The 15,451-nt window shown below is 40.3% G+C and overlaps 1 protein-coding gene across 4 annotated transcripts in view; it reads right to left on the minus strand.

Annotated features, from left to right (window-relative positions):
• ANKRD11 (ankyrin repeat domain 11) overlaps positions 1-15,451 on the minus strand; it is a 147,638-nt gene that overhangs the window by 48,716 nt on the left and 83,471 nt on the right. For all 4 annotated transcript variants that reach the window (XM_088136252.1, XM_088136254.1, XM_088136250.1 and 1 more), the window contains one exon: positions 4,740-4,884. In XM_088136252.1, the coding sequence (XP_087992378.1) occupies positions 4,740-4,826 (87 nt within the window). In that variant the 5' untranslated portion in view covers positions 4,827-4,884. The remainder of the gene's footprint in view (positions 1-4,739; positions 4,885-15,451) is intronic.

A 15,451-nucleotide genomic window follows, 5' to 3' on the forward strand; every position in this document is an offset into this window, starting at 1 on the left:
AATACTTCCGTTCAGCTTCTCAATATAAAAAATATTTACCTGCAAATCACTAGGTAACAGCTGATGGTATTAAGGAGTTACCGTTAGCCTTCTGGTCAAAATTATGTGTAAAATATACCATTTCAAGTTTTTATTCGAGCTGGGAGAAAAAAAAATTAGCAGCCAACATGGAAAGCAGCAGCCATGGGGAAAAAACTGGAGTGGCTCTTGTTTCTTTTCTGCCTGCCAATGAGTTTTGAAGTGGAAGTGCACTGTGCAAATCTATCTGCTGTTGGGCAAAATGTTTTTGGACATGAGATTTTTATTATTAGTGGTGGGCAAAAAAGGAACAAAAGCTTATTGGGCTGGTTAGTTCTTCAGATTCAATTCCAAAAAGGTGTTTTAGAGCCCGCTAGGATACAATTATAGCACCTCTCTGCAATTCTTTAAAAGAGCTGTTTCTTTCCTCAGGATCACCCAACGGCTGATAAGCAGAAGAGCTACCCCGTTCTAGCACTCAAGGGCAGCGAGTTCCCCTCCAGGTTTCTCAGCTGTGGCTCACATTTCTAATTTCTTACAGCCTTCCTATCGGAAGCAACCAGGGTCCCTCCCTTCTTTAGAAAAGCTCTATTAAGAAGACAGACTATTAGGGGAAATTATTTTTCCAATTTTGCTGAAAGATGCAGCACAATAACAATCTAATTACTTCTTCCAATGCTACATTCCTGCTTTCTGTTTTTTTCAGTATGAACTTAAGAATGAACACTGCAGAAGCCTTTCCTCATATATCCATGAGAAACAATACAGGGTTTGCTGTACCTCTCAGCTGTCTCTTTCCAAACTGCATCAGTATCCAAAGAAAGATGACGCTTCTTCAAAAACAGTCAGAAATCTCACACCTATCACAAGGTAACTGCAGGTCCACCGTGCTACCTTAGAACAGAGGCTGATACATCATTAACGTCCAGAGGATGCAACTTTAGTACATAAGGATGGGTATATATTCCTCAATAAATGGCTGGAGTCACAATTAAACATTTGAAACCACAATTTCTTAAATTAATAACACACTTATTTAAAAAACTCCAGGCTAAGAATCTCAATGCCAGCAATGAAGTCAGTTGTGCTAAATATACATACCTCAAATTACAATTCCTATATTGCTGTAGCTTAAAGCCTGATTTCAATGAGTGAAAATTCCTAGTGCTCTCTGCATCTTGTAAAGCAGATTATTCTGAATCCTTTCCGAAATCAAAATTACTCATCCCATCTTCTACTTTCTCCTCCTAATGAACTTATAATTTGTGGAAACAACTTCAAACTGGTGAGCAGTTTTGAATGTTTATTTCAAAAGGATACCATGGCAAAGTATTCTCTACATTTCAATAATAGATGTGGTGACATCCACTAATTTAGCAGGCTTTGAATGGGGATTAAATAATTCATGGAGGAAGTAGGGAGATCTATCAAGAAAAATTAATTCTTGATGGGTAAATGGAACCTCATGTTAAAGGGAGACTCATTCCCACAATTAATTAAATTTATATACCACCCATCTCATATACGTGACTCTGGGTGGCTAACAATCAAAAGCACAATAAAAACAGAATGAAACAATCACAATTTGAAAAGCAACATCAACGGTCCTTTAAGCAGTTAGGGCGCCGCCAGCATTGTGATGTTTGATAGACACACATGCATAGAGGGCAGAGCTCACATGAAACATGAAACACCTCTTTCACCATTGTGATGAATTGCTCATTCTGCAGATACCTCTGGGATAATATTAAACAGGTCTCATTATCACCACAACCATGACTGTAGACAACCTAGTCTCGCTTTTTTGGATTTCAACCGTATAAAGTTTTATCTTAGATCTGAAGAAACAGATGCATACTCTAGTATTGTCTGTTGCACAAAGCTCTCCAGAACCAGATAAAAGAAACCTAAATCCCAGTTATACTCCAAGTAGGACAGTTCCACAAAAATAATTTTGGTTGCCAATTCCAATTATCATGGGAACAGAAGAGAAGATTCTGCCATTTTCAATTATCATGGGATTCAGAAGAGAATTTCATAGGTACAGGTGCTAAACATTTCATCCCACACCTTCATGAGACTGCTGCATAGTAAATTCAATGGCATTTGCACCCCCAGTATCAGATCAATTGCTATTTTTTCATTTCCACATTTCCTTCTCTCCTGAAACGTAAAGTATAAGCTCCTCAGGGCAATTATTATTTTTAATATTACTCTACAAATTCAGAAAGCGTTTGTGATGAAGAGTTGGACTAAGACCAAGGAGACCCGGTTCAAGGTCCCATTCTGCCACAGAGCTCACAAGCAGATTGTGGGCCAGTCACTTGTGCTTAATTCAACCTACCTCACAGGACTGTGGTTGTAAGGATAAAACAAAGAGTAAGAAATAAAGAAAGGCAGGGTATAAATGTGTATATAAAGATGGAGAATATATAGCCCTGTACTTGCTATGAGACTACAACCCCCAGCAGCCCTCACAGCTAATCAAGTGGTGGGTATAAGATGATGGAAATGGAAGTTGGAATGGGGCCATAAGTCCTCCGTCACATTATAAAGCACTATGGCCTTTCTGAGACTGAGAACTAGCACCACCTCCGCCCCTCTTAACTCATATTACAAAGAAAGATTTCAGGGTTTGAGATTATTACTTTAATGAAGCAGAGTGGAAAATAGCAGAGTGGTGAGAAACTGTGCGGGTGTTTCTCCTGCTAGCTTGTTTATTAAAGCCTAGGTGATACAGAGTTAAATTTGGTGAAACAAAAACCAAAATTCACACAATCCGGCAAGCTTTTGCTGCAAGGACAACAGCTCCCAGCTGGCTGGCTGTGACATTCTGCAGATGAGTACACAGAGAAGAGACAGGAGAACTCAGCCAATAATAAACATGCTCTAAACACACTCTTCCCTCTCACTCTAGCTTCTATCCTAGAGTGAGGATCCTCCTCAGACAATAGCTCCATCAACAGCTCATCCTGCCAGGCACTTTTACTTTAACACCAGCGTTGTGCTGGTCTCAGGCCAAGGCTTGGAACAGCATTCCCAGCAGTGTGCATTCTAATACGCCCCTCCCGAGCAAGCAAAGTCAAGCCAGATGAAGGCATGCGGGCAAAAGCCTTTGGGAAGTGTTGACAAACACAAGATAAATTAAAAGCTATACTCCCATAAGTGTACACACAGCAATCCCTAGAAGCAAAGGTCTAATGACCAACTGCCTTTTCTCTTAGTCATGGTTTCGGCACACAGCAGTGCAGTTAACTAGAAAGCAAGGATACGTTGGTACACTTTCTTGCAGCCAATTAACTAGACTCCTATGCTTGGCCCTTTGTGAACAACAGCGTGTACTCTTTTTTACAGGTTGAGAAAATTAAATGTAAGCAAGCATGGAGGATCTATTCTTGCTAAATCTTGTCAAGTCCATCCTGCTATGAATCAAGAGAAAGCAGTGGAAATCACATTCTAGTTAGGGGGTTACAGAAGATTACATTCCCAGTATTCCTAAGAACTGCAAGTCATACCTGTTTTCTTCAAGACATTTCACTACAATGATGAAAAGAAAAATGGATGTTTGCATGAAGACTGCAGCAACATCTATTTTATCATTTGTAACTATATACAGGTAGTCCTCAAATATCGGAATTCGGTAAAATACGGCCGCATCGCTTAGCGACAGCAATCCCTGCAGTCCTAGTTGCTGTAGTTAACATAATCCTACGGTCATTAGGCGAGGCAACTTCCTGCCAGCTTCCCACAATCAAGTCAGTGGGGAAGCCAGCAGGAAGCTGCAAATCCCAGGCAGCTCACAAGCAGACTGGCAGGCAGGCAAGTGGCAGGTGCCGGATGGGGGAAGGTGTGAGGAGGCGCACAAGGGTACGAGGGAGGCATGGTGTGGGTCGGGGAGGGTGTGCAAGGGTGCGAGGGAGGTGCAGCGAGGGTCGGGGAGGGTGTGTGGGTGTGCAAGGTAGGCATAGTGAGGCTTGGAGAGGGTGTGCAAGGGTGTGAGGGAGGTGCAGCCAGGGTCGGGGGGGTGAGTGGCTGGCGCAGCACAAGCACAGAGGGGCTGGGAGAGGGTGCGCAGGTGGGGGAGACTTACCCCAGCAACTTGCAACCTTTCCTGCTGGCTGGCTTCCCCACTGACTTTCTGGGGAAGCCAGCAGGGAAGGTTGCAAACGGCAATCACGTGCACAGGGCGTTGCAACGGGTCATAAGTGCGAGCCAGTTGCCAAGCACTCAGATTGCGATCATGTGACTGTCGGGGTGCTAGGACAGCCGGAACTCCGAGGACCAGTCATAACCACCATTCAGCACAGTCATAACTTCAAATGGTCGTAAGTCAAGGACTACCTGCAAAATTTTCTCTTTATATAATCAGCAGCATTCTGTAGCTCTGCATTTGTTTCTAAGCCTTCTGGCTAACATTTTTGCCCATCCTTGCAAATACAGGGATCAGAGTGGATACACCTAATTTTAACCAAAAGGCTGAGAAGCAATGATGGATCTATCAGTGCATGTTACCACCAATATGTGAAAGGTAATGGGAATAGTTAGCATTTCCTTGTTCACACAACTGGGTGGGCATGAAAATATGATTAAGACTTCCTACAAATGAGGAGAGCTGATTACTTAGTACAGCAAAACCAGAAACCTAACAACTCAAATCTTTTGAGTAATCTTCTCCCAACAAAATTCACCAAAGTACTGCAAATATGAAGAGGACACATTACCTTTTTCCCAGTTTGTTTCTCCACCATGTTGTTGCTGAGAGAGAAATCTTCTGATTGTGGTGTTTTAGAACACCCACCCTTGGGCATCGTTCTGCCTTCCTTACTTGTCCTTCATTTACGCTGCCGTCGCTTCATCATCAACTGTCTGAAGTAAGAAAACACACAGATGAACCATGATCTTTAAAAAAAGAAAAAAAGTTGGGGGAGGGGATAATTGCTATTCCCACAAACTGAGGCACAGTGTGAGCCTCCCTGGAGCACAGGTTGACAAAACAAGAACTGTGATGGAAACTGTCTATGGACCCAGAGTTTGGAACTTCACCTTCCCCTTTTCATGTGCAAAGGAATGCAGGCAGCACTCCCAGTACCACCTGCGTGGAAAATCTTTTCTTGTAGATAACGGTCCCAAGGACAATTCTCTGGATTCCTTAGAGTGATACAGTCTTTTTTCAAAATCTGTGTACATGTACATACACACAGGCACATGCTTTTCCATCAAACCTTAATCCCTTGTTCATATGGCTGATGCAATTAAATTGAATTCTCCTGATGCTCATGGGAGTATCACATAAAGCAATTTATAGTGGATGCTAAATTGCCAAAGAAATTTGCTTCTGATACCAAACCACTGCTAGAAGCAAGCAGAGATGGAAAACTATAAAGATAGCATCTAACGTTTTTCGCACAAATGAGAAAATGTCTTCCCCGTGCTACTCAGTGCTACCTTTTTCTATAAGTCTAGGTAAAGCATAATTCAGAAGCACAGCAACAAAGCTTTGTTACCCATGCCGTGAGTTGCTTGGTTACAAGATTAAAAAAACAACTAAATTTTGCAGTACACAGTAGCAACAGTAGTAGTAGTAGTAGTAGTAGTAGTAGTAGTAAACACTGTAACACATCTCCAACACATTTTACAATCATTTACACATTAAAATTGAATTCAATGGCATGGACCAGTAATGGCTTTGTTTTAACCTAAGAAAGCAGTGCTGGACTGACCACTGAAAAAGGTTTCCCTTACTAACTACCACATTACAGTACAATGTAAGATAGTTGCCACATCCCACAATTTGGCTACACGTATACAAGCAAGCTTTCCTTTCCTTTCCTTTCCCTTTTTTTTTTTTTTAAACAAAATCAACTGAAAGAAATTGTTCAGGAGCAGATAGACTCCAGTATGCATGACTAATTAGGGTTGGGTTGGGGGAAATTGGTGACAAAAAAAACTTTCACTCTTTTCTCTCAAGTATTTGAAAATTTTATGGTATGCATAGTGGGGAAGGAAAAAGCTGAGATGTATTAAGGCTCAAATCAATACTTCTACCAGCAAGAGCTCCATGAAAACACAACTTCTTTCTAATTGCTCTGACGTACTGGGTCCAGTTATTGGGCACAAGAGAAATCACACAATAAGGGTTCAAGACAAAACAATCCTAAATCCATCTCTTGAAAAAGATGACCCGCTAAGTTATAATTACCATAATTTTCTTCTATTTTACTAAATGTTCACAATAAGAAGTTCTATAATATAATGAAAGCAGCTGAAATTTCATTTACAGCATAGAGGAGTAACACATTAATTTGCAGGGTAGCTACCTGAATTTCTTTTATTCAGTTAAATATCTGGTCTGCTCTATTTACAGGTTCCTGACCATTTATGACCTTTTCTAGTATTTAAAACTCTGAATTACAACTATATTGGAAAAATCCTATGCCTAAAATATTAAGTAGACAAAACTCCCCCAAACCCTTTGTTTCTAATATCAGCCTTGAAAGCCATTTGTCAGTTGAAAAGACAAAATATAGTCTTTTAAAATAAATTTTAGCCAACGAAAGACTCCAACCAAAAGAAAGTATAATAGTGATTTCAGAAGAGGTATACAACGGAACCCTTTTTCATGCATGCAAATACAGATTTCAAATAGACCACTTCTTTTTGTTGGTTTGATGAGTCCATATCAATGACGATACCATATAAATAATGAAAGTTTACAAAAAGAAAATGCTATTCAACTTAAAAGAAAAGTTGATGACAAGAATCAAAAGTGGAGATCAAAACAGTTCCTAAACTAGGCAATAGTTGCTCCTAATATAACATGACAACGCTGCCAACAAATTTTAAGGGAAAGACTTCCAAACACGATTGTATTGGCAAACAGCTATAATGGTTAGAACTGCTTAATCTGTCAATGTATCATTCGTGTTCTCAGCCAACAATACAGCACCATATGCGTGAAAAACATAAATGCATTCAGGTCCCCCAATGTCACAGACACACTCCTGTATTCTTCATAAATGCATTACCAACCAAGGGGACACACACATCTTTGCTAAAGAGCAAAAATTTACCCACATAAAACAGCATTGCATTTCCCAAATTTTGCTCACTATTGCCTCTTATACACTTTCTGCTAAGTACCTTCCTTTTTGCAGTCTTCACACACCTTTTATAACCATATTCATATTTTACCATTTTTCCAGTTACGCTATCTATACCTGCACCCTTACTTTCTTTTCAAGATTCTCACAGCATTGATTTTTTTCTTCATTTTTTTCAATCTGTCACATTTATTACGTTCATTTCAATTCCACCCCATGATGCAGAATCTCTAAAATTCTCCTTTCTATATTCCCTCATTTCAGTTTCATTCCATATACTTTCATCACTTTTATTCTTAATTCCATTCACTCTGCTGAGGGCTGCTTGCTTAGCCCTTTTCACCTAAAATTATTTTTTTCATTTCTGTCATAATTCTATATATCTATTATCTATCATGCTATTCCCCTTCAGGATCAGCAACATTATACAACTTTGTCTCTTACGTTCATTCGTTCAATGCAGTTTCTTCCCTTTTCTTTCATGTCTATTTTTCCAAGATCACTCGACACTATAAAAAACGGCCTGTCTCACATTCAGAACATCTTATCAACTTCCAGTCCTTCATTAGTTCTCTCAATCTTTCACTGTAAAGAATCAAATAAATCATGCTTTTCAATTCATTCTTTTTCCACATGTAGATAATGAACAAACTACTTAAACAATGCATTTGAAACAGGCAGACCTTTTTTCTAAGCACCAAATCATCATCTTTTTCATTAAGTTTTGGTCTCTGAATGAGTCAATCACATTTTCTGTACTCTCGTCTCATTCCCACTGATCCATTCCCTTTCTCTAACAGAATATTCCTACCCCCCGCCCTGATCACATTAATTGAAAACATTGCATAATTTTTCCAAAATTTATTCCTAATTGTTCCAGTATCACCATTTACTAACGCATAATATGCAACTAGCACCAAAAAATTCCTACTTCCATATGCACCCACAACAATCTAAGTGACACCAATTCATACTTTTTGGCATACACGTTCACCCTTTCATTCATAATCAAGCTCACACTTTCACTTCCTTGTGTGTATACATCAGCTTCACTCCACAAGATCAGACCACCTTATTCTGACCTATTAAAACCCCTTTTCTCTTAGTTTCACAGATACTACAAAATACCTTTCGTTTCTTGATTCGTCTTCCATATGCTGTGGTCATCTCCAACTCCCTATTAACACTGGCTGCTCATCATGGCTTTCATACAATGCTTTTTAGTAAGCGAGAGGAGACAACCACATTAACAGCTTAACTGGGTAAATGGCATATGCAACATTCCCTGTTAACAATAAGGACAATACCTGTCAGTTTTGGCACATTTTGGCTAGCATGCCACAAGCACAACCAAAATCCAGTTTTACCCCAAGTATGTTTGGGCTCTTCTATGCAAGCCAGGATTTCTAATTTAGAGACAATCTTGCAAGTCAAAATACTGTTGTTTGCATCCCACCAATCAGAGATACATGCACTGTAGTGCTGCACTCAGGATATGCTCCTCAATTAATAACTATTATCCAATTAGGCAATATGTAATGGTCTCCTAAGGTCCCAACTACTTCTGCATAAGAAAAAGATGAACTGCCTTTTCTGCTTTCAAAATGCTCATTTTTCCATTTTCAAAGATAAGTCCCCATTAAAACATCTTCAGATCCTAAGGCTTCAACCAAGCTCCCTTTCACCAGAAACTGCTTTTTCAAAATCTCATAGATCATTCAAGATTTACAGTGAATTGCCAAATTGGGGGAGGGGGGGAAATGTTAGGTCTGGAGTAATGATACGTGTGGGGAAAGTACTGCATCATCTGCACCATCGTTTTGTGACTGTTTACATAGCTGGGCACCCAAGAAATAATCAGACTAACAGCCCTCTACTCAGACAGAGCTTATGCGTGATATTAGCATGCATCCGTATTTTCTTTGGCCAAGCACTTAAAGTGAGATAAAAAGCAGCATGTGGGAAATGGGAGCCAGGGCATTCAATTCTTTCTGAATATATTCACTGACAGCCACATCCAAATGGGTATTCCAGTTCAAAATGAATCCATGATGGGCATTTGGCCATGCATTTAGTTCAATTACGCTTGAAAAAAAATTGCTCGCTTGCTTTGGAGAGCAACAGAGCCATTTGTAGTTAGGATATATACCTATTTTACAGGGAGTTTGAAAACCTGGTTTTCTGAGAGAAAGCCAGACGGATGCCAGATTAATTCCACACCCCTTCTGTTCATGTAGCTGACTCATTACACTTGGAAAGCTGGCTGCCTCTTCATGTAAACAGAGCACTGGCCTATTTAGCAGCTTGGAGGGAGTATTATATTTGCACAACAATTACCAGCAGTGCCTGAAATCTCCATTTTGTTTTACAGCACATTGTTAAGGAGTCTGAGGTGGGGAAAAGAGAAGAGTTACAAATACACACTTTGAACCAGCTTTCCACCAGTGGGGGGAAATGGCCTCTATGTTCCATTTAAAAAAATGTCTCATCTTGCCTTTAAGAAATGGTCAGCTATCATTTCTGACCAATCTACTTTCTTGAACTATGACTCTGCTTCCCATGCAGAACACTATTTAGAAAACAAATACGTTGAAGACAGCCCAACTGAATCCTTGTCCATGCAATTTTGTTTCTATGGAAGCCCAAATAGGCTCAGAAACATAATAAATAATCCTCCAACTATTCTCAGCTACAACAAAGAAAACTATTTAGATCTGGCACACAGCTAAGCACGTGCAACTGGACTCCACCAAGCCCTGCATCGGTATCACCACCTATTCAACCTGAAATAGTAGCCATTTCTATTTTTAAATCATTTTTATAAACTGCTTTAGTGAAGTTCCTCTTTGGGAAAAAATGGTATAAGCGGTTGAGGGTGAGGGAGAAATCTTCCCGAGACTGTGAAATCTGTGAAACCCTATTATTGTCAGGCAGATATAGATTAAACAGAATAGGAGACTAACATGCAAGCTGTAATGGGCAAGTTAGGTCTGCTCTGACTGTGGTTTTCAAGGACAACCCCCCCCTCTACAGCATAACTTCTCTTGAAAAATATTGGAAAGGCTAGATAGCACCATGAGTCCATTTTGAGGTGCCTTTTGCCACCCACAGGATCCACCAACGCCACCTTGTTGGCAAGCATGTCCAACAGAAGGTGCTCTAGAAAGCCCAGAAAAATCATTCAACAAAAGGGCACCTTAGGAGTTAAAATATGTGAGTGCTTTCAAGAGGCTCCTACTTGCAAGATGCCAAGGGGATGGCTAACCTAAGGAATCCATCATCACTGTAAGTTGCACTGGTTACTACTATCACAGGTGGGCCAATTTAAGCTGTTGACATTAGTCCGTCAAACCCTACATTGTTTAATAGCCCTTAAAAGACTGTTTCCTCTAACCCACCCACTTCATGCACTGCCTTCAGCTGGGGAGGCTCTGCTCAGGATCTCCCCGGGGCCAGTCTGGCTCCCCCTGCGGCGAGAGCAGGAGCGAGCGACAGCGCCCGGCCAGGAAACTCTCTCGGAGGGACGATGGGTTCCCCACAGCTGCCATTTTCAGAAAACAGCTGAAGGTTTGTGTGTTCGCCTAAGCACTTGTGGAACTGTTCCGCCCTGAGGTTCGAATGTCGTTTGTTCTTTAAAAAGAGCTTCCCCCCCAGTTTCTGAGCACTGTAAACTTCTCTGGGTGGAAAAGCGCATGGAAATAATAGTACTGGCGACAAGAGGACTGGGAGGCAGCCTTCGGGGGCGATGAAAGGTGCCGCCCAAGCCACTCTCGGCTTCCCCGCTTTTGCGCCCCAAATCCTTGTCTCAGTCTGAGAGACTTGCAGGTTCTCCCTGCCGCTTTGCTTTGCTTTGCTCTGCTTTGCCGCTGAAAGGCATGTGGACTTAGAATAGGGTGTTTCTTCAGCCTTGTCCTGGGTGGTGCATTTCCTCTCCTCTCCCCCCCCCAAGTATGCAAAAAGCGAAATATTGTGAAAACATCTAGAAAGCTTCCCCTTCTCTGAGTGGAGGCTCTTCCTCGGCTGCAGCCGCACTGGATAATGGTGGCAGATGTAAGCTGAGGTACGTGTGTTCACTCAAGCATTTGTGGGACCTTACTGCCTTGAAGTCTGAATACAATTTGTTTTAAAACGAACTTTGTTTTCAATTTTTATGGTACTATTAAGCACTGTTGGTTTTATTGTGGTTTCAAGACTTTTTGAAACTGCTTTGGATCCTCTGGGATGAAAAGCATATTGAAGTAAGGTAAAGTAAAATAAAGTAAGTAAAGTTTAAAATAATGCATGCCACAAACAGGTTATTACAAGTTGCTGTAATATCTCCGGGCATTTTAGCTCTATCTCTTCTTCCTGTACTAGCGCACATGGGATGCTAAATCAGTGATAATTACATGCTTTTTAAATTTGATTCTTAGGCAAATGAGAAGCCTGAACCTGAGGTCTTCGAAGCACAGCTTCAAACCCAGGAATACCCACGGTCCTCTCATCCAAGCACCGCTTCTGGGCCTGCTGCTTCTAACAATCACTTTTTGTGACTTAATAGTCAGATTTTGTATCCAAGGGGTTTTTATATTTATTTAAAGGACCTCTTTGGCCTAAAGACTGTAATAAAGGTTTGATTGATTGAAGGAAGAAAAAGATGAGGCATATTTCAAATACTAGTTTGGCTTACTAGATTTCAGAAATTTGCCTAACATTCAAACACTGGTCTGATTATTCTCAGGTTATAACATCTCAGTAATGATGTGCCTTTCACCAAAGCCTGGCTGACCACAGTTATTAGCTTCAGTTCTGTGAGGACATCAAAAAATATAGTTTTTAGATAGCAGCTGTATCACTCTAATCTAGGACAGGTTACTCCCTAGTATAGGACTGGAAACCAAACAGGTTGGGCTCTAGATAGTATTTGGATGGGAGACCTCCAGGAAACATTAGGCAGTAGACTGGACCAGCAACTCAAAACAGTCAGAAAATTAATTCTGCCCCATTGCTAAGTACACTCCACTGATGCACTGGGAGTCTAATTTGACTCAAAGGAGACTTTATTTTTACATTAAATTAATATCTAATGATTGGGACTTTTAAAGTAAAAGAACGAAGGCAAAATTCTCTTTGGATGTGAAGCCACAGCAGCTTTTAAGGCCTTCCCAGGCTGCAACTTCATTTTAGAGGTTCTGCTGACATCAGCCAGAGAAACTGCAATTCAAGCACTTTAGGAACAGAACCCTGTAAATGAACTCAAATGCTGAATTAATTTAATTGCTGCCAACTTCTATCACTCTGGGTTTTTTCTTAAAGCCCGTAAGAGCTTAGGGAGGTTCTTGATCCGTGCTGGTTGAGGGCGTCCAGGCCAGAATTCTCCCACAATGGCCCAATATGCCTCGAAGCGATAGCCCCGAGGAGAGAAGCTGGAAAGCAACAATAATGCCAAGGGATTCGGCCAATGCAATAGCAGGAGAATTGCCGCAGCAGGAGGCTGGCCTATAAAAGCCAAATGAGTCACCGCTAACAGTACATTTTTTTATTCCTGATATTAGGCAGCCGCAAATTCGTGCTACGTTCTGAAAAGTCTCTGAATTAAAGGCACCTGCTTTTTCCTTGCTCCCAGCTTCATCTACGACTTACAAGCTTTGAGGAGAGCACATTCAATGATCCATCCAGGTTTACAGCCGAATGGTCTGAGCACCTGAGTGGATGAGGCAGCTCTTAAGGCCATTCTCAGAATGGGTTCTCAGGCAAAATGGCTGTCTGGAGTGCAGACATATTTTACAGTATCAAGGGAAACACATACCGAGAACCTTATTGTGCAGAGAAAAGGAAGTGCAACCATTTCGTAACTTTCAGGCTACAACTATTTTTCTTGAATTTCTCAGTTCCTTCTTGGAAATACATAGTATTGCATAGTTTTAACTGATACGGAGAATGAGCAAAAGGATGATTAAGTACAGACCTCCAGGTACAGTTAATTTTAAACAAATTAATTAAATGCAGGCTTCTGTGAACTATGTAGAGCCGAGCACAACTGCTAAAGTAGAAACCTGGTGTGCGTTTGTCATTAATGCTTCCTATAACTTTTTGGTATAAAGAGTAAGGGGAAAGGGTGAGTAAACTTCAGTATATTTCACTATGGCTTGCACTACTGCATCATGATGCTTTTCCTGATTAATTTGCACACTCATCTAGAAAATCCTATTTCTTATCTTACTTTTTTGTCATTCTTCCTATCTTCACTTTTCATTTTTGTCTACTGTAGTATTTTTTGATGTTTTTTAATCTGTAACCACCCAGTCATGGGGAGTCGGGCAGCATATACATTTAATAAATAATAATAATAATGAGGATCAGTATTGCTTGAACTGTTCTGAAACAGCACTTCATCCTCAACTATGAAATAAAGAACTTAATGGAGCAGCAGCCCTAAAGAGAGAAATAATTTTTCATTAGGCAATGAATTAAAGACCCTGCTGGTACTTCTATACTTTTGCAAAAAGTAGCAACTTTCAGAATGATGTGGGAGGACCACTCCATACTTCCATCACTGTTCTTCTCACCAGGCCTCCACAAACATTGGCCAAATATAGCTTATGATCCCGCATTAGCAATATGTATATTCAAGAGAAAATCTGAAGTCTTGCAGAAATGCGATTCTTTCTGCTTGTACTCTAGAACGCCTGGACAATTAAAAACCAACAAACCCAAATGAATAATTTCCTGTCCCCTTTCAAATCAGTCCTCTTTCCTTTAAAATTCATTAGAATTTCAACTAAAATGGTTGGAAATGTCCAGTAACTGCTACAAAAGAGACCCAGGTTGGTGTAGTGGTTAAAGCACCAAGCTAAAGACTAGGAGACGCTGAGTTCTAGTCCTGCCTTAGGCACGAAACCAGCCGGGTTACTTTGGGCCAGTCACTCTCTCTCAGCCCTAGGAAAAGGCAACAGCAAATCACTTCTAAAATGTTGCTGAGAAATCTGTATGGACTTGTCAAGGCGTGCACTCACACACACACACACACACACACACTTCTTGTAAAAATATAATAACTGTAGTGTGTATAACTCTCTCCCCCTCTTTCTGTGTATGTATGTATGTAACAGCATATCAGCATATACTTCAATACAAGCGAAGCCTACTGAGAACTGGTTGTGCTTTGCATGATTTTATTTCCTTTCTCAATCTATCATGTAAGTTCATCAATAGCTTAAAATATTTTGTTTGCCTTTATAACTCTTAACCTGATTGTTAGGGAAAAAAATCAACCTCAAAGTAGGTACTCCACCCTTACCACAATGGTGTTTTGCACTGCAGAAGCATTGTGCTAAAGACGACTTTCTGCCAGAGTCCAAATGTTGCTTTTGACGAAACTTAATAGATTAAGCCCAACACATGGAAGCCTCCTTCCTCATAGATCACTCTATAACACTGTAAAATTTCTCCATCTGCCATATGTGAATAAAGGCACAGAAACAAATACTCTTGATATTCCTCCAGTGCTGAATACAAAGGGTAAGATGAAAATTATTATGAACTTATCAAGTTACTTCAAGCTAGCCTAACTAACCCAAGCTTAACTAGTAGTAGCAAAGGATGGGGACATTTCTCTGCCTGGTCCACATGAACACCCAGGACTACAACAATAATTAGCCGCTTTAGAGGAGCGTGTAATATTTAGCAAAACAGGAAATGTGTTAACAAAAAGAGGCATACTGCTGTTGTACAAAAATAGATTTACCATACAGCTTTGAAAGATCTCTGGTCATGGGTTTAGCTGAATTTAAATTTCAAATATTGTTCCCAGTAATCTTTGAGCATTTCAAGGAACAACAGTTAAATCAGGTACATAAAAAAACTGTTCACCTTTTCCTAAAAGCTTACTTTTAAGACTGCTTTAAACTTTTAAAGCTCTTTAAAACTGAATTTCAATATAAGAAGTATAAATAAAGTGACATAAATTATCATGCTTAAGTTCTATTCTCCCAGAAACCTTTCAACATATATGCATTAATATCTCAAATGTCAATTCCACATAAGTTATATAATAACAATAATTTATTAAACTTGTATGCAGCCTGGCTCTGGGCGGCTCAGAACAATCAAAGACATTATAAAATATAGCAAGATATACATACACAAAGAGAATACAGGTAGTCCTCGCTTACAACTATACATTTAACAACTGCTCACAAAGTTATGACGGCGCTGAAAAAAGCAACTTATGACCGGTTGTCGCACTTACAACCATTGCAGCATCCCAGCAGTCACATGATCAAAATTTGGGCGCTTGGCAACTGGCATGTATTTACGACGGTTCCAGCGTCCCGGGGTTGCATCGCCATTTG

Source organism: Python bivittatus, unplaced genomic scaffold (genome assembly GCF_059951505.1).
Source record: "Python bivittatus isolate LINGU-HERP-01145 unplaced genomic scaffold, Pbiv_v1 ctg000190_np1212, whole genome shotgun sequence".
In the NCBI taxonomy this organism is placed as follows: Eukaryota; Metazoa; Chordata; class Lepidosauria; order Squamata; family Pythonidae; genus Python; species Python bivittatus.